Genomic DNA, 24,979 nt, shown 5'->3' with positions numbered 1-24,979 from the left:
ATCAGAGAACAGAATGACAGAACCGGTGCATGTCACGCTGACCGCGTCACTGTGAGGTCGTAGGTTTTGGTGACTACAGAGAATTCGTCTATACGAGCTCCCGAGCATATAGAGGAGCAACATTGGTTTTGACTGAGAATCGAGGCACGCCAAGTGCGTTCGATGAAGCATGTCCGCTCTCCAATTTACTTACCGACCGATTTGTTTGGCAATGAAAACGAAAACATGATGAACAGCTCAAAAATCTATTTTATTTTTCTGCCTTTTCATAACCTCTGGAGACTACATGATGACTTTTATCGCTTTGTGTGCGTACATATTCTAAAAATAAATCTCTAGCACAGAGGAGATGGAACAAACAAATGTCATGGATTGTGTGGGCAACGGCATCAGCGAAGTAAAAAGCTATAAAGTTTCCACTGCGTTCTGTTCAACGCGCATCATAACACAAGAGGTACACAGTCGAGGTTTGGCTATCCAGTTTTTGTGCCTGTACAAAAGTTTCCCGCGTAGCCTCTGACTGCCCGGCCAAGGCGCTGCCAAGTACCTTAGAACTTCGCCACAGCAGGGCGACAAAAAGTGACTTTACTTACGAAAGACGTCTTGAATTGGCGGCACAGAATAGGTGTGTCGAGATCACATCGTCTCTCAACAAAAATGGCGACAAATGTCCCCCCGTTTGGCTGCAGCTCCCACCAGCGAGCTCGCGCGCCGGGCGAATGCATGGGCATCACGTTAAAGTCTGTACATGTGCTACGATCATGCAATATACGCTATAGCATATCGATATACGTCACGTTGACGTCATTGCTGCGTACTATGTGCCATTGGCCGAAGACACGCAAGGGCGGCCGACACCTAAGTGTGAGCGGCCCGCGTACATGGGCTTCCGCACATGGCGATTCCGTGGCGCCTTCTGCGTAGTTCCTTTCTGCCTGTAGAGTCAGGGACAAAGGTTTGTTCACCGTGGGATAAGTGAAATAGTTTTAATTTCTTGGCGATCTGAACGTGCAGTCCAGATTTGAGAAGTTCAAAACAAAGTTTGTGCAGGGGTACGCACCAGTCGGTTAGTTGAGTCTTGAGCACAACATAGTTCTTTTTCTCGTTGTTTTTTTCGGCAACCATTTATGTAGGACACAAGCTTTTGTCCCCGACTGAACGCATTTTGTCAAACGAGCAAGGTCCGAAACGCGTGACCAAAGCCGCTTCCGGGCAGCGCATGTCATATCCGCATTGCGCCCTAGCGCTCTAAAACTCTCGCGGGTGACAACTGTCGATTCCCAGGTTCCAGGATTTTGAGTCAACCGACAACTGCACAACGCTCCGCCATGCTGCCTCCCAAATCAGATCGATTTACGCTCGCTGTTACCCGTATATTTTTGACAAAGTCTCTATGTTCCTTTAGTTTTCCACCATGCTGGACACACTGTATTACCCGCTCTAACCACCCGCCTGCCCCTTTCTCTTTATCTTCCTTCGACCGGGCAGGTAGCCGCTGAATGAGGAGGTGTTTATTATTCCAACGAAACTGGGACAGGCGCTTTGCAGAAACCGCCAGGTGGCCACTTTTCACTGTCTTGCGTGTCTTCCACCGCGTGGCTGGATCTGTACATTGTCAGCGTTTTCACGATAACATATAGCAACACTAATACAGTTAGGATTCGGTTATATTTACTCGTATTTCCTCTCCCCCATCCCTCTTTCAGTTAAGTGAAATGAACACAACACACGAACAGAAAAGCGCAATTTCTTCGGCCTCCTGACGCTGACATTACAGGTGGTAGGAGCCTGTTTGGGTGGTGAGCACTGATGACGATTATCTGGGTGATAACAGCTGATGATTCCTGAAACACTCGTGATGAGTTTAAATGCTGAATATGACCGAATGACAATTGTAATAATTATACCATTGCCGCCAACCTGACGATCGAACCATCATTATGAACATGAGCTTCATCATGCTCTATGCAACTTTCTTGCGTCAGAATCCCGTTTTTCTCCTACAATTTCGTGCATTTTGGCATATCAGCGTCGACTCTGTTTGGTAAACTGTATGCGTTTGCAACAAATGGGCACCGCATGCGTGAAAGAAATGATAAATGGTGCGTCGTCTTGGATATTGAGGATCATTTACAGCTTATCATACTCAGTTCTCGCTAATTGACCATTAATAGTTCAAGAAAAGGGGAGCACCTATAGACGAGTAAACATGTTTTACTTATCTAAGGGAGACTCGTTGCCTGTCAGAGTGTTTTAGGGCATGCTTAATCTGCGTTTCTCGCATGTCTTTCTCTTACATTGCAAGAGTTCTAGACTCACGAAAATTTGGGTTATTATTCTCTCTTTAGAGATCACGTACTTAATCATCCGATCGCTAGTGGGTATACGCAGTCTGTGTTTAAATTGTACGATTGATGCTTTGCCTATTTTTTTTTTTGAGTCCAGTATTATAAACGCTGATGAATGCAAAAAAAAAAAAAAGGACACACTGGGGAAAAAAGAAAGCTTCGCAGGGCCACTGCTAGTAGTCTAGTAATTTATATGGCTGCAAATCAATCCGTCCCTAAAGCTTTCTGGTGGAGCGGTAGGTCGAGAGACCGGTGCTTTAAGAGAACACCGAAACATTTTAACTCATTATCTTGTGCGCTAACATTACAGCTTTGGTCTAAACCCTGTGCTTTATCTTTCTGCCATGATCATCCGGATGTGCGTTTTTGTGTGGAACCTTAATTAAGACATATTCCATAGAACTCAAAAGAGGTCAGAAGTTTAGCCGCAAGTGTATCTGAGTTTACCCTGAAGGCCGCGACATCTTTGTGGAAGCCTTTACACATACAGCGTAACTACGACGTAGATCCAGCGTGGTGTTGACTGACGTGGGTGCACCCGTTTCACGCACCGCGACACCCACGGCCTCAATAAATTTCAGGTCAATGCCCCTTTAGCCCGTGTAATTAACGGAACCAATTTCAACCGGTGTTACAGCGCAGTCATTGTGTAACGTGAAATTTATGCGATAACGCTGGTCGATGTTACGACAAAAAGACTTCGAATTACGTATAAGGTAACCCAAAACATGTTGTCAATTGAGACTGCCTTACGTGTTTTCCTTATATAACAGCGAAGAGGGTCGCTCCTTTTGTTCATAATAGGGGAATCGGTGCGACCAAGAGTTTGCTTATTTTGTCAGACACTCTTGCAATTGGCAGTATGCATATGTGTATGGACAGCATGATCAGAGATTAAATATTTTTTCACTTCCACGCTCAAGAACTAACGAATGTAGCAATTCCTATGCTTTCGTGACGAGGACCAAGACGATCGTTAGTAGGCAAATCGTTCTGTTACGGTTGGCGGAAAACTTGCAGAGCAACGGAGAAACGCACAAGGGAAAGGAAATCAGTCGTAGAAAGCTCTATAAGGGACTGTGATTCATATTTGTTGACTTCCCAGACCGTCCATTTGCCCCGCTGATTTTGTATAAGCCAAGGTCCAATGCCCGCGATAACACAGACGTCCTCAACGCTTTAGTTTACACAGGATGGGTACTTATATACGAGAGATCGCTCAGGCTGGAAACGTTCACGCTGTCATCTTGTGTGACCACTGGCAGCTTTGTCTGTGCGCGGTACGATGTTGAGGAATTCGGGACGACAATAGCGGGTGTTGCGCTCATCACGATGTCATGCGGTTTCCTATAAGCTGACCTCAAGGTTAGTCGAAAACAGAGTCGGTCAAGTAATACTTTCGCGTGCAATGAAATATCTGGCATTCCCCTACCAGACGTGGCTCTGCTTGCGATCGCGCATGCGTATCGGGCTCTGGGAATGGAAAGTCGCCACGCCACAGCACAAACTGCCATACACGCGAACTGGTTCCATAATTATGGCGATGATGCTTAATTGCGTTACGCCAAATAACGAAAGCTCTGTATTCTGCCAAGTGTTTTGAACTTTCGCCGAATGAACATCTTCCCCTTACGGGGGCACTGTAGCAGCCTGCTTTTGGCGAATGAGCAGGACATCTAGCAGACAGCGCTGTGGCTTCTTTATAAACAAGTCGTGTGCGCGTGTGTTCACCCCTGTTTTCGGGCCATCAATGAAAATATAGGGCCACGAAATGGCGACGTGAATTTAACACTGTAACGTTTCTGTGCTCTAGACTCAGCTTTGAATTATAGTTACTGTACACGATATTGTGTGTGTGGTAAGGCGAGGGCGCCACCCCACAGTCACAGAATATTCATTTTAGAGACGGGCCTCCATACCATTTATTATAGCATTAATCTGTGTCTACTGGCATACCGTGTTAATAATGGACATAACTTCTGCGTGGACCATGAAGCACAAAGTGCTTATTGTTAACTTAAAGATCGGCAGCGTCCTAATTACAGAATTATCTCGCTAAATAACGTGGTAGCCGCTCAGTGTGGTGAATTTCTCGCCACATGAATGGTGCATAGTGTGCAGTGTACATGGCTGATTCAGTTGTTCCCATTTCGACTTCAACTGGTGCAGTTAGCACAAGAACTGCTGCTGTACGGCCACAAGGTAAATAAAAAATGCGCTATGGTGCGATTGCACTAGCGAAATCGAAGATGGCATTTTTATTTTGACGCTGATGAAGCGTGGAAATTACGCGCACGTCTCAAAAACGCATAATGCTGATTTCGTGTTTTTCATGTGATAAGTTGGTACGCATATCCTCCAGTCATAGCGAAAAGTTGTTGTTACTATCTAATCAAATTAGCCCTAAAGAGATTTTTTTATATTGGCAGAAATTGTCTTCGACGCAGCCTTATACAACACAAAAGCATAACACACCTTAATGGTCATTGCAAAGCATAAACGCCTGTTGTACTTAGGACAGGAAGGCTTAAGTAGAAGATAAAATTGAGATAATGAAATCTTACATACCATTAATGTGCAAAGCAAATATTTTAACAAATTAACGGCACATTTATGGCTCTAAAACAACACAACGAACATACAAGGAATTTCGACATACAAACACGAGCTGCGTCCTTGTAGCACAACAGCCAACATCTTCCCTCCTGGAGTAATATCAAAAACACTTTTTACGCACACTGACGCTAGCAGTTTTTGCACGCGCGTCATTTCACACCGCAGTCCTGAAATGAACGCCCTCTCATCCACCTATGCTCACGTAATGCCAAGAGGTGTGCGGAACGTCGCATATAGCGACAACGCATGACTGTGTGTGTGTGTGTGTATATATATATATATATATATATATATATATATGTATGTATGTATGTGTGTGTGTGTGTGTGTGTGTGTGTGTGTGTGTGTGTGTGTGTGTGTGTGTGTGTGTGTGTGTGTGTGTGTGTGTGTGTGTGTCGAGGAACCGATAACACCCATCCCGGTCGGGGTCGGTGGACTATAGGACACGGGCTGACTATGTGGCGAGTGAGGACAAGATGATGTCTGGCACCACCGCAGTCTGCATGCACGCGGAAAAAAAGGGGTCCTCATATTGCTAGCGGCTCGCGCACCTCGGCCACGTTTCCTGTGATACGCGTTGGCCACCTGGTGCTGGTAGGTGCACAAGCACGTCTGAAGCATGGAGCCGCGAGCTCCCGCAATGTCCGGGCGGCAGGCAGCCAGTTCGCCAGAGTGGGCGAGTAGGGTGAAACCGCCGGCGGTTGCTGACTTAGGGGGACACAGCCTGGGCTTCCTGCGCACCGTCCTGGACGCTGGCGCGGCGGGCTATCACAAAGGGCACGATCGCGAGCCGTTCCGGTGTGCGTTCAGCAGGCGGCAATCTTGGCGCTGTCCTTGATGTCGTCAGCGGGCGGCGTCGCCACGATCGAGGGCCGCTTCACGTCGGTGCAGGACATGCGCCGGTCGTCTTCGTGCGTGTAATAGACGGCGCCCTGGCGCCTGTAGATCACCACCGTGGCCACAATGACCGTCACCAGGAGCATGATGATGATGATGGCCACTATGAGGCCCACCTGCACCAGGTTACTGTTATCATGATTCGGGCATGCATGTGCGCAACTAACTGCGGCAAGTGCCTGCCCTGTGCACCTGTTATAGGCGACATCTCAATGGGTTCGATACATAGCGTGCACGGGTGCTGGTGCATGCTCCTTAGACCCAAAAAAACCATAGTTACGCAGTATCTTTTAAAGTCAGTGCTATTGTCAGCCAGTCTCTTACGCACATGAAAAAAAAAAACTTGTTCCTTGATGGCATTGCATGGCCGAATGATCACATCACTATCTCCATGCATGTGGAAAAGCAATCCATTTCTACAGTTTTATCACATAAAGCGGCATTTCTTCCCCCGAAACACGTAGACACAGGTTTAACATCGCATGAGGGTTCCTCGCGTTCACGTTTCATTCTGGATTGCGTCGTCATTTGGTGACATTTGAAATGCACTGCACACTCTTCGTTGTAGGTGACGATGAACCGGTACGTCTCGCACAAAGTTTTGATCTTCTCAAAAGCCGGTGGCAGCAAAATGATTACAAGCTCGGCATGCAGTACGAGTCTCCTGCATCTATAGATTTGTTACGACAAAATAGTTTAGCTTTTCATTTCTGATTTAGTTTTTGAAAGGTTGAAAGCCATTGTCTACTGGGGTGGACACTGAGTCTGAGGAGGTAATGTGCGGTAACGGTGTGTTCTTTTCAGGGTGTCGAGCTTTAAAAAATATATCGGTTCAATTGCGGTGCGGGTTTAACGCTCCGATTTCGCTACGGTTAATTTCCTCTTTGGAGAAAAAGAAACTTAGAACGGTTCTCAAACCGGTTCGGTGCAATCGATTTTATCCTGCCCTACGGAAATATGTTGCATAGTATGCGCTAGTTTCATCAAGAAGAGGCAGACATTTACCAATGAATTACGCAGATACAGGGAAATTTTCGGGTGCATAATAGAGACAGACGTAATTGGTGAGAATCCCTGCGTTAGCGTAAGGTCTACGTAGCTTCCATACTGATTACTTTGACAGCAGCAGAGTCAGCTAATTTTCGTTTTGCTTCAGCTTCTTATCATACAGGACTGGTGATGAGCGCACTGTAGCATGGGATCATTGGACAACGCTAATTCATATTGTACTATATAAACTCAAACTTCGAACTTCTAGGATGTAGCAAAAAAAAGAAGCCAGCATTTGACATTTCGCTAAGTTTGCTGCTTTTTTAGAAGGAGATGAAGACATTAATTAATGCTTCTACACGATGAACAAGGACGGTTTGTGCTGACTCATACGTCAATCTTTCTTGCGCATCTGCACGTGGTGCTGGGCGGGCTACGGGTAGACAAAGAAGTCAAAAGCACGTACATTGTGCCCCACTAATAACTTCTACAAATAGAACAGTGTCCCACCCTGCTTTGCTGATCACCAGACGTGTGTTGAACCATGGCCGGTAAAAAATCAAATTTTGCGTGCAGTTTACAGCCGCGGTTACCACTCACTGAGAAGGCGACGGCATTCATTAGTGACCGCAGTGTTATGGTGACAATAAGTCATGCAGCTGAACGCATTGATATCCCTCCTCGAGGACATCGTCTTCTCCGCTCTCCATGTTTATTTACAGGGAACAGCGCGAAAATATAAAGGAGAAAAAGGGGAACACACACCAGCGCTGGTGTGTGTTCCCCTTCTTGTGCTTCGTCTTTTCGCGCTGTTCCCTCTGTACAGCATGTACCGACTAACCCAAGCCGCCACGGTGCTGCGTGTTATAGTTGTTTTAGTGACCTAACGGCTGAATTGGGATCGTCACCGGAAATGCTGATTCCGCGGAGCCCTTGAAACAACTTTTTGGCCGCGCAACACAACTAGCATGACCGACTTCAGAAAGGCAAGCATCTCTGCCGAGATGACGACATACTCATCGTATATCCCCATTCTCGTACACTCGTGAGTCGTAACAATCTGCTAATAGGATGCGCCAATTGAAAAAGTAGTTAATCGAACAATTGTGCAAAGTATTGAGCATCCGTTATCGCTCTATATAAATGAACCCTTTCGTGTCAAACCGGCAACCGTTATTTTTTTTTTCGGTTTAGGTTCGTTTCGGGTTCAGGCACCTTCCAAAAACATCAGTTCGGGTTTGGTTCGACACCCTGGCTCTTTTGTGAGTGCTCACAGCAGCACCAACATATTATGTTGCGAAGTGGTGGCGTCTACGTTCGCGCTACGTCTTCCCGTTTATTCCTTGGGGCACATAGACTTCGATCCCTGTCGACACAGCCGTGGGGATTTCGCTGTTTTCTCCGCGTGCTGTTCATCCCTTTACCAACTGCATTCGCAGTGAAGGAGCGCCCATGCCCACCTGGGACTCGGCCCGCGAGAGCCGCCGCTGGACGAGCGGCTCCCGGCAGGGCTCCAGATCGTGGACGGGCAGAAAGGCGAGCGACTGGCCGGCCAGGTTGGACGGAGCGGCGCACGCGGGGCACGGTCCGCCACAGTCGAGTGGCCGCTCGGCAAGCCAACGGGACAGCTCCATCACCTGGCACTCCTTGCACTGCCAGGGGTTGTCGTGTGCCGTAAACCGCGAGAGCGCGGGCAGCGAGTCGAGCTCGCGCACCGATTCGGGCGCCACGCCGCGCATCCGGTTGAAGGCCAGGTCAAGGCTCTCGAGCGACTTGAGGGGCGTCAGGAGGCCCGGCGGAAGGCTGCTGAACCGGTTGTGTCGCAGCCCCAGCTCCCGCAGGGTGCGCACGCCGCCGAACGTCTCCGAGGGCAGGTGCTGGAGCCCGAGGCCCTCGAGGCGGAGCACGCTGAGGCGCCTGAGGGAGCGCACCAGCGCGGCAGCGGCGTCGCCGGACAGCGGGTTCCAGCTCAGGTCCAGCCGGTCCAGCGACGAGGCGAGGGGGCGCAGCGGGTCGCCCTCGCCCGACTGCAGCCTGTTGCGCGACATGTCCAGCTCCTCGACGGACGCGTTGCAGAAGGCGCACGGGTCTAGCGACGACAACTGGTTGCGGGACAAGCCCAGCTGGCTGAGCGAGTGGCCGTCCAGCACCCGCTCGGGCATCTTCTCGAGCCGGTTGCCGTCCAGCTTGAGCACCCGCAGCTTGCGCAGGTGGCGGAACTCTTCGGGCGCCAACTTGCTCAGCTGGTTGTCCTGCGTGGCAAATGTTGGTCGCCAAACTGAAGAAAGATACCTCCGAAGTGCTTTGGCACCAAAGGAGGGGACATGTCTTGGGCATTCTTAGGGAACCATGGTGAGTGCTTTAACTATCACATTTCTTTATCTGTAGGCAATGCGATTAAAATGATATTGTCGTGACGCTTATACTCACACTGTTGCCGTTGGGCAGCAGTTAGTGTTGTATACTCTAGCATGACGGAGTTTGCGCGACGACATGTATTACAGCTTTAATCGAACAAATGCTGCGAGCCGGTCTAGCTTCCTGGCACGGGAGGAAGGTCTGCCTGTGCTACCGGATGAAAACACAGCGGAATAAAGGAATGATTTTGCTGAAAAGCAGTTCAAGCAATTTTCACTATTTGTTGCATTTGTAGGGAAAAGATAACGCTCATAGCAACTGACTGCACTAGAAGTTTGGTTTATATTCTTGAGCCCGTGTGATAAGTTGTAGGATTTGGCACAATTTGAAAACATTGGGACACCATGTAATATGCACCGTTGCTCAGCAACAAAAGTGACGAATTATTATGTAACATATAGCAGGGCTATGCAAAAGTGACATAACTGACGTATCAGCTAAGATGTAATGTAAAAGTAAATTTGATGCCCTTCAACGCTCTAACTTTACTGTTTACAGCACTTTAGTGTTACTATTACGAACTTGCGGAGTTGAAAACTCATGTTTAGGAATTCTCAGCATGTGTAATTTACGGAAAATAAAAGAAAACAATATATATATATATATATATATATATATATATATATATATATATATATATATATATATATATGGGTGTGTGTGTGTGTACTAACCGCCCAAATCCAAATTTTTTGCTCTCAGTAAAAGTTCCTCCATTCAACTTCGCTACATTTAATTAGGCATATTCTGCGCCACATAGTGCAGCAGCTGCTTTAAGATAGTCGGAACGTTTCCATCGTCTGCTCAAAAAAGGGAAATCGGAATCGGGTCGACACCAAAGCGCACGTGTAGTCAGTAACTGAAAACCGTCCATTAAAACATTATTACAGCTTTCCCTCATTTCTATTAGCCAATGACAAATTGATTCTTTTTTTTTTGTAATTTTGGCAGAACCAGGCACGCGTGGAACACGGACCTGCAGGTCTAGGGACTCCAGGTTCGACAGGTGCTGGTAGATGAGCGAATGGAGCCTGGTGAGTTGGCAGCGGGCCAGGCCGAGCACCCGCAACGGCCGCACGTCCTTCAGGTGGTCCGGGTCGAGGCTCTTCAGCGGGTTGCCGCTAAGGTCGAGCCTCTGCAGCCTCGGCAGCAGGTAAAGGAAGCGAGGCGCCAGCGCCTCCAGCCTGTTCTCCGACAGGATCAGGCTCGTCAAATTGGACAGGAAGCGGAAGGGCGCCGAGGGAGCCCGCGCTATGTGGTTGTGGCTCAGGTTGAGCAACCGCAGCTCGGAAAGTCCACGGAAGTCCGAGTCGCGAAGGATGCTGATGTTGTTGTGGCTCAAGTCGAGTATTTGTAATCTCTTTCCTGGCCAGAACGAGCTGTCACCGATGGCCGGCACGTTAGAGCGCGTGATCCGCACCTGCAATCGGCACTGCGCTCAGTATGCATAGTTTCGCAGGCCCCTCCAATGTTCTAACGAAGGTTTTCAGCGCATACGAGACGAGGGTAAAAGGAACACACAGGAAAATAGCGCCGTCAAAAGGGAACTAGGGCAGGACTGGATACGACATACACCTTGCACATAAGAAGCACTGTCAAGCCAGCACTGACAGTGCAGTAGCGCATGTCTTCTTTTTTGATATATTATACGCACCAAGAAAGATAGAGAAAAGCAAGGCGAGGAGGAAAGGCTGAGGAGCGGCGGCTGATGAGCTTCACGATAAGCGCATGAGTAAAAACCAATGACGTCTACCCCTTTCGCTCAGCTGAATGATCGTGCTTTAAACACGTCAGCTGCTTTAAAAGCACTAGAGTGCGCTTTAAAAGCAGCGGGACTTGCTTTTATTGTGCGAACTAAAACTATAGTGTGGGAATTGATTCCTTCTTGTTCTTTATCTTCACTTGTTTTCTCATCTTTTATGTCCTTACCCCTTCACCCCGTGCAGAGTAGCCAACCGGAGACTTAATCTGGCCAACCTCTCTGCCTTTAACCTCTTGTTTTTTTTTTTCTCTCTCTCTCTCTTTCATCAGACTTCTTCTCGACATAGCAAGATATTCGAGTTTGACGAGCAATCCTGATGTATCTAATTATGTTTCTGCACTGTTTTGTTGAACTAATCATTGCACCAGCTTTCAGTGAGAACACAAATTTCTTTAATTTATCGTTCCTCGGCTTGGCACCGCCTACAAGCGGCACTTTTTATGCAGAATTAGCACCGCTGCTAGTGGACAGTGCTCTTGCGGTGACGTAGGTGACACTTTTTTTTCTCGACCACCCCCGATATGTACCTGAGGTGCCTCGACCGTAAGTGACCCTGACATCACTTGACAGGGCACAATATTTGCGATGCAGCAAGGCCGGAGCCGAGAAATGATATAACATTCAGATCGCTGACCGCTCATCACATGTATGATACCAAGCCAACGGCCAGCCAAAACATTACTCAAAAGAGCGCTAGAGCGTTCCCTTCTGTGTAACAATTAAAATAATTTCGGAAAGGACAAAATACTGATAATATAGGCGTCCAGGTCTGTTGTGTAATATGCACAGCACTTTTTGCAACTGTGTGCGCTAATGTGATTGTGTTATTACGGTTACGTAAACTATTTTCACTATCCACGGTGTTTATGCATGCCCTAATACATACAGATGTACATCTTTGATTATCAGAGGTTTTTTGCAGTGTTTCTTGTCTTCATAACTGTGCATGAGATTGCATTTTTGAGGTCTAACTGTTGTTACCTACACCGCATTACCGGGAGTATTTTACTACGAATATATCTACCCTAGGTCGTGGTACATCTAATTGTCTTTCCGTAAATAAATGCCCTCTAGCCCGCACCACATGAAGGTGCGCGAACCTATTCAAGATTCACTAAATTAGGAGAAACAAGGGTTCTCAATGCCCGTTCATACTGCCTATAGATTTCCATCAGAACAAACGCTGATTTCGACAGACTGCACTTTGTTTAACGTGACTAAGTTTTGGCTAAGAATATGTGCAGACATAAACAAACTTGATAAACATAAACAAACATAAACAAGCTCGAACCGTTTTAGAACGGCCTTTTCCTACTTCGGAAGTGAGTAAGAGCAACAACCACGAGGAATAAGGTTTCGGCTCGGTGCCCTGTCTACGCCCCTCGGTCTTCCACCTGCGCGTGTCGCTCTCAACTGAGGCTATGCGCACCAGGTCACCTCTCGTCGCATCGGGGTGACAAGAGGCGCCGTCACAACAGCACAGAGCGCAGTTATCGGCCGCAGTCTATGTCTACAGTGCGGACCCGTACCCTACAGCTGCACCCGCTGCGGTAGCTTAGCTAAGACTATGGTGTTGCGCTGCCAAGCACGAGGTCGCGGGATCAAATCCCGGCCGCGGCGGCCGCATTTCGATGAGGGCGAAATGCAAAAACACCCGCGTCCCGTGCCGTAGGGACGCGGCTGTTTTAAAGATCCCACGGTGGTCAAAATCAATCCGGAGTCCCCCGCTACGGCGTGCCTCATGATCAAACCGTGGTCCGGGCACGTAAGACGCCAGAATTCAATTCAATCCTGCAGCTGTGTGTCGTTTCGCGTGCACTCACCTCTTCGAGCGCAGTGAACTGGAGGAATATCCTGCCGATGATGAGCTCGTTGGGGTGCTCCGGAGGCGCCGTGATCTGCAGCACCCGGATGTCCTTGTCCATGTGCTGAGTCGGTATCGAGTGCATGCCGCCGAGGTCGCAGGTGATCCGCTTGCCCCGGTTCACCGCCTGGCAGACGCACAGAGTCGGGCAGCGCACGAATCCCTCGGCGCGCGACTCGGCTGTGCGCGGCAGGCCCCGGCCCACCCACGAGCCCCAGCTGCTGCTGCCGCTGGCCGGTGTCAGCCACAGCGAGGCCCACAGCATGAGCAGCGGCAGCAGCAGTCGACAGCAGTCCCCAGCCATGGGCGCCTGCGAGAACCATGTTCGTTTAGAAAACAAGGTCTTGTTTGGTGACTTCGCACTGGTTTAGCGTACGTGGTGCAATTTGGTATCGGAACTCTTACCTCATGGTAAAAAAAACAAAAAAAAAACGGCCCTTCCGCGCTTCCAGAACGTCGTAGGGAGCCGCAGAAAGTATCAAAACTTATCAACGGGACAAGAAGCGAGAAGCAGTCGCAGAGTATAAGCAAAACTAACGGTGCGGGCGTAATGAGCGCCAATATATTATGTAAAATTAATCGCATTGTACCATACACTGCCCTATCTCCGGGATGGGCCCTCCTGACCTCCTGGTCAAAAAAGAAAGGAAACAGACAGAAAGACAGACAGAAAGAAAGAGAGAAAGACAGAAAGACAGACAGAAAGAAAGAAAGAAAGACAGACAGAAAGAAAGAGAGAAAGACAGACAGACAGAAAGAAAGAAAGAAAGAAAGAAAGAAAGAAAGAAAGAAAGAAAGAAAGAAAGAAAGAAAGAAAGAAGTGTCATCCAAAGTCGAACGAAACTATACAACGTCGACTTACATGCGCATAAAAAGCGAATGAAGAAACTCGACATGAATTAAATAAGTAGAGGGCCTGGAAAAAAAAGAGGTCTAGGCTGACAATGGAACAAAGAAGATGTTGAGAAAATATCATGCAATTATGCAACATTGCATCCTCTTTCCTGCCCCAATTTCAGTACATATAGATACATATGCCGTGTACGCCTTCTTTTGCGTGTACTTTCGTTGACACGCCTTTCTTTTTAAAGTGAAGCTGTATGGCTAGTTTCCAGCGGATCGACGTCCGTAGACCAAAAACTGTAGGCCGATATAGTGCAATACCGGGCCGACCCGCGGCAGAGGTGAAGCAGGCTTCGAGCACTCCGCCAACTTGCGAAAATAAGTTTAATATCTTGGGTCCAAATACAACCGTATCATAAATTAAGCTGATAAGAACAGACACTACATTTTGACCTGCGTCGGCCGTGCCTACGTTCGCACCGCTCTCTCTTTGTCGGCGTTCCAAGCGCTTGCGTATCTCCTTTCCTTTCCTTCCGCTATCCGGTGGTGGCGGTTCCGTCGACCCCACGAATGTATATAAAAATCATGGTAAATGAGTCCGTACCTATGTTCAAAATTCTGCCACCTCTGTGTCGTATGCTGAATAGCTGCGCTGGTCAGAGCATGCCGTCATGAAAGAGCCCCTGCAGTGTACAGCCCTTGCTAAAAGCAAATGGGTGAGTCAACACTGTTCATGCAGTGCCGTTGGAACTGTGCAACTCCGGAGCACCAGGCGGTCGCTTTTGTCGAGAGCATCGGAGGCGGATGTGACTTATGCACTTTTGACAAATGCTCTACTGACAACATCGGCTCACCGAAGCCGTGTCTTTATACTTGACCTGTGTATCTTTTATTGTATTTTAGCTCACCCATTTAGTGCTACTCATTGTGTGCCGCTGAATCTTTGCACGTGTTGCCGTGCTCTATCATGACGGTGTTTGTATTACGCAAAACATTCAAGCGTGCTTTACGTTCATGCCTGTGCAACTGCAAATCAATGATCATATTGCTAAATTATATCTGGTATTATTTACTGCTGTTATCCAACATTTCCGGGACTAGGAGTAATTGGCGTTACATCAAGCTACCAAGAATATTCGCTATGTCGACTGGGTGCGGCGTAATTGCTGTCACACACTTTGATCGATAATTATGCCTTTGATTTTTCAACATTTCTCCACATCGTTTCTTCAAAGATTTATTCAATGTTTCTTTTGTGTTTCGACCGTATTCCATGCTGGTTTATTTATTTTTCGGAAAATTGCATGCTCTAGATCACATCGACCCGCAGTTTCGTTACTGAGTGAGTCCGGACCCTTTCCTTCCGAAGTCACTAAAATTCTAAATATTCGCCGCGAGATTGTCCACTGGGCTCTTAAACGTGGCACACTTAAGGACTTAAGCCACTGTGGTCGTTCTGGGTCCGTGGCCACCTCTCACCCTAAGAAAATTTTGACGAAGAGAATCCAATGCCAGACACGGAGAAGTATCAGAAGGCTGGCCTCTGAGCGGAATGTGTCAGCGATATCAATGAGAAGAGCTGTGCGAAGCAACCTCAAGATGTTCCTCTACAAGTTCCAGAGAAGACATGAACTGACGGAGGACCAGAGAAAGGGGAAGATGGGCAAAATTCCGGTTGCTGTTGGCACGGGCCGTGAATGGGTAACTTGGCAACTGCAAAACTCTTGCTTGGGCTGGTTGGTTCATGCTTGAATGAGTAAAGAGCAAGGCGCGATAAACCAGGACAGAATAAGAACACACACTTCTGTCCTGGTTTGTTGTGCCTTGCTCTTTACTCATTGGCAACTGTCTTCACCGATGAGAAACTTTTCACGGTACAGGCCCGTCACCAACACTCAGAACTATTTTGTGCTTGCTCCAACGTCAGAGTTTGTTGATGCCACCGGTTGGACATTTTTTTCATAACTCCCACGCGGCGTCTGTCATGGTTTGAGTTGAGGTAACCACCACTGGCCGTATTCGTATTTTATTTTTCGTGCGTGTGTCTGTGTGTGACAAAAGACGCAAAGATCGACACTCACACGTACCTTAAAGGCATTCTAGAACTACATTCGCTGCTCTGGTTCCAGTCCCACTTCGGTGAGTAGACTGAGTTCGCAGCAGGACATCGCCCAGGCGCAACAATCGAAAAACAAATCAACACCACAGCAGTGGCGTCACGCTCTCACACGTGACTTAATTCCATCTGGAGAGTGGGCGGCGTACTCTCGCAGTTTAAGACCAATTGAAGTCTGTGTGGGGCTATTTTGGAAAAGGAGACCCAAGTACATCAGAACATCAGCAAGGTGGCCCTCAAAGCATCACTGGAACGAGCATGGAGAAAAATTACCTTAGGGATAGCTTGAAGGCCGTGATCGAAGTGTACCCAGAACGTTTAAAGGCCGTGATCAAGCCTAATCGCGGAGAAGTTGGACAAAATGTTTTGTGTTGCGTTCCTTATATATCGGGCAAATTCCCTACAACATATTTCCTTATGTATTTTCATTCCTAACCAAGTATTAGGTATAAGCCTTGTGACAGTACTTATGGCAAACCGTAGATGTTTACGGAATGAACGAACGGACGTTTATCGGGAACGAGGAGAGAACGGTAGCCTGTGAAGAGAGGGGAGAGAGCGGCAGCATATAAAGGGAGAAAAATCAGAACACAGAATGGCATAACAAAAACGGTATAGGAAAGGAGTGCAGCACGACATGTGCAAAATGAAAGCTCGCGGCTATGATCAGCAATATGTGCCCAGCAAGAAAGAAACACGTTCTGCTATTGATGATGCATATGCAGAGTGCTTCCGGATGTGAGGCACCACGCGTTATTTATATATACCAAGTGTGATTTCTTGTCCTTTTTTAAAATGTTTTAACCCCGCACCTCCACCAGAATCTAATAGCAATACAGCACAAGAGAGCAGCAGGCAGCGTGTCTCAACCAGAGAAGCCCAGGAAAACTCGAGCTCGCGCCTCCCGGGCGACTGGCGATGTGGATGCGGCGCCGGGTATTCCTCTTCACTACAGAACAATTTTTTAAAAGAAACTGTCACATATAGACCTCTGTCATTTTCGCAGGAAAGGCTTCATGGCTAAGCGGACATTAGCCAGAAAAAAAATTTGGACAATAATTTCGCTAAGTACCTAAATATTCCTAATTAACTTTTAATTACTAACTTTACTGCAGATGCTCTAAGTGCAAAATTGAAGGAGAGCACTAGTAAAGTCTGCTTGGCAAGCATTCTAAGAGTTGCACCACTTTCGAGTCATGCGGCCTTAAAATGTGCTACGGAATACATTGGCGCGTTCCAGTTAACAGTTTCCCAAAATCGTGCCTATAAAGATGCAGGTGACTTTAACTTGAACCCCGAGGCATCATTTTAGCATATTTTGAGGACGGATATCTCGAAAATGAATGTAGCCTTAGGGTTTCTGCTAGCCAGGCATGACTTCACTACTCCTCGGATTCAATTTCGCAATTGAAACAACAGCCCTAGAGTGACCACTTATAAAGGTATAAAGGTAATTAGCAGATTTGAGGTAATCAGCCAAATTATTGCTAAAATTATTCTTGCTGCTAATGTTCGCCTAGTCCCGTAGCTAATCTGAAGAAAAAAAACGGCAGAGGCTTGATAAGGTAGTTTCTTTTAAAATAAAGTGTTCCGCATAAAGGAAACACCTTGTATATACTGTATACGTATGTAATAAAAAGGCTACTATCGACTGGTGTCGTAGTAAGTATACTTCAAGTGGCAGGTAGCTTCAAGCTCTTTTGCCGCTTCAACGCGCCCGCATTTAGTGAAGACCACCACTTTAGTGAACACCTTGCATGAAAATGTTATTTGAAGAAAGGCAGAAAGGTTGGCCTGAGGGCAACGTTGTTTAGCTTGCTACTCAGCTCAGAGTAAAGGGGCGTGAGGAGTGACAGCGTAGGACTAAGTATATACGGGAACTTCAAAATTAAGCTACTAGTAATTAAAGAAAACGACTATGCCAAAGTGGGTTATGCGCTTTAACAGATATAACCTCCGCCAATAAGTCAACCAATACATAAATGAAAAAAGATGCTATGTTAGCAGTTAAGACCCCCCCCTCTCTCTCTCTCTTTCTCTCTCTCTCTGAGAGGAATGTTGAAAATGACTACTGCTCTGAAAGCCACGCTGCGAACGTGGCGTTTCATTTGGCCTCCAATTAGCCCAATTTAGCCAATAACTACTAGCACGACAATTATCCCATGAACTTGAAATTTTGCAAATCTCATATTCGCATTACGATATGCCAGATCTTGTCTTCGTATCTTTCTTAGCCTGGCCAAGAGAACGATTTAAACAATGGACTGAGTAGTTTTAGTGCACTACGATAATGGTGGGTAATCTCGGTTCACTATACCACATCAGTGCTTCGCCCAGAAAAAAAAAAAAGAAGACTGAGAAGAAAAAAAAGAAAAGAAGCACTGAATTCGCACTGTTGCAATTTTGCACGAATTTCTGCGCCTCACTCCCTTCGGTGCCACAAACTCTCGCGCCGGAGCTAAAAACAACGCAGCTGGCAGGTTTGGTTACTGCCCGGGTGCGCGCATTCGCAGCCCCCGCGGCCCCGGGCGCCAGTGGCGGCGATGCTTGGCGGCAGCGCGACCTGCGACGGGCGACACGCGGCGGCGCGCTGCCCTGATCGACGGCTGTCCCACGGCTGACCCGGATGAATTTTTGATATCGCTCGCGGAATTCCCCCAAACCGTGATGACGCGCGGGATTTCTGGCGCGAGCCAACAGCGAGCGAACCCGCACACGTGACCGTGCGCTGAGGCAGCGTGGTCCCGCACCTCCTCCACATTTTTTTTTTCGGCTGCCGCGCCCCATCCCGCGGGAACGTTCGAACAAATCGCGGCGAATCACGGCTACACCGATCAACAACGTACGAGAAGCTGCCCTGTCTGCCTCGGGGGGCATGGCAAACGCAGGAATCTGAGACCGCGGTCGTGCAACGGGGCGAAGCCATTACGTGCTTGCTTCTGTGCTCTCATTAGACGGCTTTAGTTACACGTGTACTTAGCGCTTGCAGCCGCGGGACGGCATACCGCGCTCGCAACGTGCCTCACACGCCGGGCACATTTACCGCCAAGTGATGCAGTGGGCGGAATTTCGCCAAATTAACATATTGCAAGTACCTGGCGCGTACTTCTACATGGATCCAGTACTGAAGTGCAAAACCTGCTAAGGGCCACAAGGCCACTTATAACAACGTTAACGCTCACCCGGCATCATCTAAACACTATACCAGGTGTTTACTTTATATCCCTCCAAATTTCTGTATTAGTATGCGGCCTGCCCAACCCCCTCCCTCCCTACCTCCCTCCCCATTCCCTTCCCCGGTCAAGTGGACGATCTCCGTTCCCTCCCTCAAAATATGAACAATTAAAAAAAATCTGGCTACGCCACTGGTCGAACGTCTATACAACAAATGCCTCTACTGCGAAATGACCTGTATAAAGAAGGCTTGATCCCAGCCGTCTTCCTATTTTTCACGTGTATCGTGAACGCCTCAACAACGAAGACCACTAGAACAAAGCAATCTGGGCCTCTCCGACGGCTGATTTGTTGCGTTACGACGAACGCCACGTACTGGTGCCGACACTGTCCTCCGCAGACGCCACTGAGCTGCCCTCTGCACTAGCTTCAACGCCAGCGGTAGCGACGCACTTGAACGTGCCGATGTCAGACCTACGCTGCAGTGCTCCAGAAATTGCTCAACTCGTACGTTGCTTGCGGTAACACAGCAGCGGCGAGTGCGACGGCTGGTAAATACTTCGCAGTTGATCTTGGGCAGAAAGGGCAAAAATTCCATGATGATGTTACCGTCCCAATCGCAGCTGCGACACCACCCTGGCCACTGTCACGCATTACATCAGTGACAACATCGATCAACGCCTACCGACTTGATCCACTCACGGCGTGATGGCGTGATTGGACTGGACTCAAAGGGCCGAACACACCTTACACGAGAAATGGAAATTAATAATGGTAATTAACAAATGTCACTAATTAGGCTCAAGACTAATTATTTTACGGTACATATTGCAACTTACGAACTGTAGCTGGTAAGTTCGCAAGGCGTATCCAACTGGATCGAATTCTCGGAATGACTCCAGATTCGAAATATATTCTCCGTCGAACTTGCAGTAAAGAATGCGTTGTTGTTTCACTTACTTTTTTAACAACGTTCATTGCAGCAGTATGTATATGCAGAATGTATTAAAAGTTAGTAAAAATAAGCTGCTTGAGACACAAATGGTAGTTTTTTTCCTGGCCAAGGTTTAAGACGTGGGCAGACAAAATTAAAATCCCTGAAGAATCGTTTATCAGCCTATAATTAACTAAGGTTTGCCGAATAACTTTCTAATTATTAATGTTAGGCTGCCAATGCCAATCGGTAGTTTGTAGCTAATGTCTAGCTGATAACATTTATAGCGGATCAAAAGCACGCTGGCACGAAGCGTACCAACGTATTTTGCCCGCGAAACCGAAAACGAGGGCGTCAGGAGCGCGGTATAGGGTCATGTGACCCGTGACGCGTGCGACATGCATGACCTCCTAGCGCCAGAGTGGCCGGAGCGCCAAGCTTATTTACGCGAGCGCGATCTCGGCTGGCAGCTTTCTTTCTTTCTTTCTTTCTTTCTTTCTTTCTTTCTTTCTTTGTTCGTTTGTTTATTCAAGGCAATCTTACGCGATTGGTTTGCGCTTGACCAGAACAAAACGAGCAGTCATTGTTGTTGCTCTAATGCAGATTCACGTGGCTAGCGAGCCATATGATCGAATTGAACAGACTCGTAAAGGAAAACTGAAACCGGCACCTACCATAAAACAGTGCGTTTATATTTGTTTGTTTTCGCACTGAACAAATTCTAACTTGGCAGATTAAGAGTCTAACCTCTTACGGCAGTCTATGATACATTCGGTATTGCAGAGATGGAGACTTGAACTTAAGCACCTGAATGGATGCAGCTGCATGGATTGATTGACGTGTTCATCCGCGTTGGAAACACCATGCGCAAAGCGTTATTTTCTGAATTAGAGGTGACGACACGCTTACGAGTTTTTTCTGGATGACTACGTATGATGTCAAAATCAGGATTTCTCTCACCTAAGCGCCGCATCATCATCATCATCATCATCATCATCATCATCATCATCATCATCATCATCATCATCATCATCATCATCAGCCTGGTTACGCCCACTGCAGGGCAAAGGCCTCTCCCATACTTCTCCAACAACCCCGGTCATGTACTAATTGTGGCCATGCCGTCCCTGCAAACTTCTTAATCTCATCCGCCCACCTAACTTTCTGCCGCCCCCTGCTACGCTTCCCTTCCCTTGGGATCCAGTCCGTAACCCTTAATGACCATCGGTTATCTTCCCTCCTCATTACATTTCCTGCCCATGCCCATTTCTTTTTCTTGATTTCAACTAAGATGTCATTAACTCGCGTTTGTTCCCTCACCCAATCTGCTCTTTTCTTATCCCTTAACGTTACACCTATCATTCTTCTTTCCATAGCTCGTTGGGTCGTCCTCAATTTAAGTAGAACCCTTTTCGTAAGCCTCCAGGTTTCTGCCCCGTACGTGAGTACTGGTAAGACACAGCTGTTATAAACTTTTCTCTTGAGGGATAATGGCAATCTGCTGTTCATGATCTGAGAATGCCTGCCAAAGGCACCCCAGCCCATTCTTATTCTTCTGATTATTTCAGTCTCATGATCCGGATCCGCCGTCACTACCTGCCCTAAGTAGATGTATTCCCTTACGACTTCCACTGCCTCGCTGCCTATTGTAAATTGCTGTTCTCTCCCGAGACTGTTAAGCATTACTTTAGTTTTCTGCATATTAATTTTTAGACCCACTCTTCTGCTTTGCCTCTCCAGGTCAGTGAGCATGCATTGCAATTGGTCCCGGCCCATAGTTACTAAGCAAGGCAATATCATCAGCGAATCGCAAGTTACTAAGGTATTCTCCATTAACTTTTATCCCCAATTCTTCCCATTCCAGGTCTCTGAATACCTCCTGTAAACACGCTGTGAATAGCATTGGAGATATCGTATCTCCCTGCCTGACGCCTTTCTTTATTGAGATTTTGTTGCTTGCTTTATGGAGGACTACGGTGGCTGTGGAGCCGCTATAGATATCTTCCAGTATTTTTACATATGGCTCATCTACACCCTGATTCCGTAATGCCTCCATGACTGCTGAGGTTTCGACTGAATCAAACGCTTTCTCGTAATCAATGAAAGCTATATATAAGGGTTGGTTATATTCTGCACATTTCTCTATCACTTGATTGATAGTGTGAATATGGTCTATTGTTGAGTAGCCGCGTTTGGATTTATGAGCTCAGATTGAGTATGTCGCGGAACCGCGACAGTAGGCTGGAAGAGGTTAGAAGCCGATTTGTGATAAGCTCGCCATTCCTGCATTGTCGGTCTAAAAAAAGTTAATTAGTGAGTCTTAGTTAATTGAGACGCTAAATTATCCATCAGCGAGTTTTCTTTTGCGCGCCCTTGTCTTGTGGGGCCAACAAAAAGTGTCATGGTGTCTCGTAATTAGAGACAGTCACCGATGAAACACCCGGTACTTTCTTTTTATCACACCTTATGGTAAAACCAGCGGCTTAGGTTGAAATATCGCGCACTTTATATGTATGTATTCAAAATGACACTGAAGAGCAAAATAAAATCAGTTTAGACTGAGAAAGTGTTTCTTTCATAACCCAATTTTATTTCACTTTCGGGTAAAGTTTATTAGTACTCGAAAAAAAGAAACAGGAATGTAGTCCTTACCATTGTTCCTAAATTTCGCGAAAAAGCCTGAGCTTCTCTACATCTGTGTGACGTTACAGATGTCAAAGTGTGTGTGTGTATATATATATATATATATATATATATATATATATATATATATATATATATATATATATATATATATCGCATTCAGACCCTTTTGGCGCTGAAAAAATGCTCGAAACTTGCTGTCTTACGCTCCTTTACAATCCAATGCTGCTCTTAATTCTTTACCAACAAAAATGGACTCGACCCTAGCAGACGCTCTTACGAATCCATGACGTCATGATGAGCTGTTGCGGGAACTTCAGGGTAGTGTCGCCATGTGTCTTTCGTCTTTAAGTCTTTTTCTGTAGGTTATCAAACCTCCTGTCAAGACTGGACGTTTTACAGTTGCAGAAGCATAATTTACTAATAGAGCTTAACTTAGTGGCAATTTAATTAGCTGATTGTGGCGAAGCGTCGAAAGTGGCGTCCTATAGTACGCACTCTTTGTGAATTTGAAAGACGAGCCCTCTTCTGCGAGGTATTGGTCTAAAATGGCGCTTTTGTTGAGGAGGCGGTCACAACAACATTTATTTATTTAGTTAGTTTAATGTTTGGTCAACAGAACCCTTAAGCGAGTGCGAACGTGCTAGAAATCTGTCATTACAAATCTCGCAACAATGGTAAATTTTAGGCGGCCGGCATAGGCGCCGACTACGGCAGCGCCGGCGCCCTCCCCCTCCCCCCCGGCGCTGTCGAATCTTACCCCCCCCCCCCTACCCCACGCACACACCTAAAATGTCATTGTCAGAGTTTTGTCACCCATATCATTTGAGATTTCTTTTGAGTTGCCCCGACTTTTTCACTTAAAATTTTATTGTGGCTAATAGTTTACTACATCATTGTTGGCGCGGACGTGCACGGCTTTTAATTCATACTTTCGCTTTATTTATGCAAATCCTGATAATAGGTGGATAAGTACGTTAGAAGCACCAGCGGCGCCTGCCTCATCCGTATTTTCTTACTTCAACATTGTTTTAAGTTTCCACTGTCAAACCAGGCAAATACACAATATATTTAAATATAAACACAGGACAAATTTCATTATATTTTTTAAAGAAAAGGAGGTAGCCAATTAATTATTTCTAAAGGTATAGATAGCCTATGCCTAGAGAATGAATATGCTGCTGTATGTTCACCTCGCTTCAAATTGCTTTGCGTGCATTCTTGACTCGAAAAAAAAAAAAAAACCTACAGACTTCAGTGACCCCTTCGGCAGAGTCTTTCATCAACGGCATGTGAAATGCAGGTTAATGATATGTGTCTCACTATTGGTTCTCTTTCCAGTAAGCAATACTAACGACTAAGGAAACAAAATATTCTTTTAATAATTTACAACATTTATTAGGGATGGAAACATCGCCACTTGCACACAAAGGTCATAAATGTATACAAGGTGTCCCAATGAACTATCATGCACCCACATTTAAAAAGAAAAGAGCAATTGCGTTACTCGAAGAAAACATCGTGCACTTTCTTTCCAGTACAGTGGAGTAGCTAGTTGCCAGTAATTTTTCAACACAGAGATTTAATTATATAATTGTAATTAATTACCTAACTCGAGACGTACTTTCCTAATTATCAAAGTGTCAAGGAGGCGTTTGTAGACACAGCCAAAGGACATATCATTGCAGTATTTTCAGCGGCGTACTAATTGCGTACCAATTTTGTCGACTAAGTGAACCCCCCCGAAATATTAAATATACCACGTGACTACGCTCCCATCCGCTTTAGTGTTCCTGTATATGCTCCCGCAGGGAGCAGAGTTGCGCATAAGCTTTCCGGCGCCGCTCGCACCACTATTCACCGAGCGCTATCACGTGGTGCAAAATGACGTCAAATGTTCAACTGCGCCACAGCGAAGCCAACTTTACGGGCGCGACGCCGACTTGTCATTTTCCGTCAGTGCCATCGATATCACAATCAGCCGATCGTCGAGCGTGCGTTGCGTTCATCGGCTCCGGGCTGTAGGTGCGGTATTCTACGATATAAAATCAAGGACCTTGTTGAACTGATACGAAACACATCATATTGACACTTGTATACCAGTATGACGAGGTGCAGCGTATCAAAGCGCACAAACCGCACGAACAGTGGCAAAGATAATTACGCGGTGCCATGCGGACAGACGGCACTGTGATAATTGCGCTCACATAATTGTCCACTTTACTTGTGTGAAGTTTTCATTAAACATCCTTTAAAACGTTTCTTGCCTTCCATGCAGCCTCGTCGAGAAAACTTCATATGCATGCTGAAAAACATTGCACCACTTTTTGTTGCAGGGTACTGCGCGTTTGCACGCGAACTTTTAAGCTGTTTG

General features: G+C 46.7%; 1 protein-coding gene and 1 pseudogene across 1 annotated transcript in view; both read right to left on the bottom strand.

The window, feature by feature from the left end:
* Positions 1–231: 231 nt before the first annotated feature.
* LOC142589968 (uncharacterized) overlaps positions 232–24,979 on the bottom strand; it is a 123,173-nt gene continuing 98,425 nt past the window's right edge. Inside the window, exons 3-6 of the mRNA XM_075701723.1 lie at positions 12,855–13,205; positions 10,246–10,689; positions 8,312–9,103; positions 232–5,977 (exon numbers count right to left, since the gene is read on the bottom strand). Of these exons, the coding sequence (XP_075557838.1) occupies positions 5,771–5,977; positions 8,312–9,103; positions 10,246–10,689; positions 12,855–13,199 (1,788 nt within the window). The 5' untranslated portion in view covers positions 13,200–13,205 and the 3' untranslated portion in view covers positions 232–5,770. The remainder of the gene's footprint in view (positions 5,978–8,311; positions 9,104–10,245; positions 10,690–12,854; positions 13,206–24,979) is intronic.
* LOC142567972 (U2 spliceosomal RNA) lies at positions 14,033–14,204 on the bottom strand (annotated as a pseudogene).

This window comes from Dermacentor variabilis, chromosome 1 (genome assembly GCF_050947875.1).
Source record: "Dermacentor variabilis isolate Ectoservices chromosome 1, ASM5094787v1, whole genome shotgun sequence".
Taxonomy (NCBI): Eukaryota; Metazoa; Arthropoda; class Arachnida; order Ixodida; family Ixodidae; genus Dermacentor; species Dermacentor variabilis.
The sequence above is the reverse complement of the archived record's forward strand: the minus strand, read 5'-3'. Positions and strand labels throughout refer to the sequence as shown.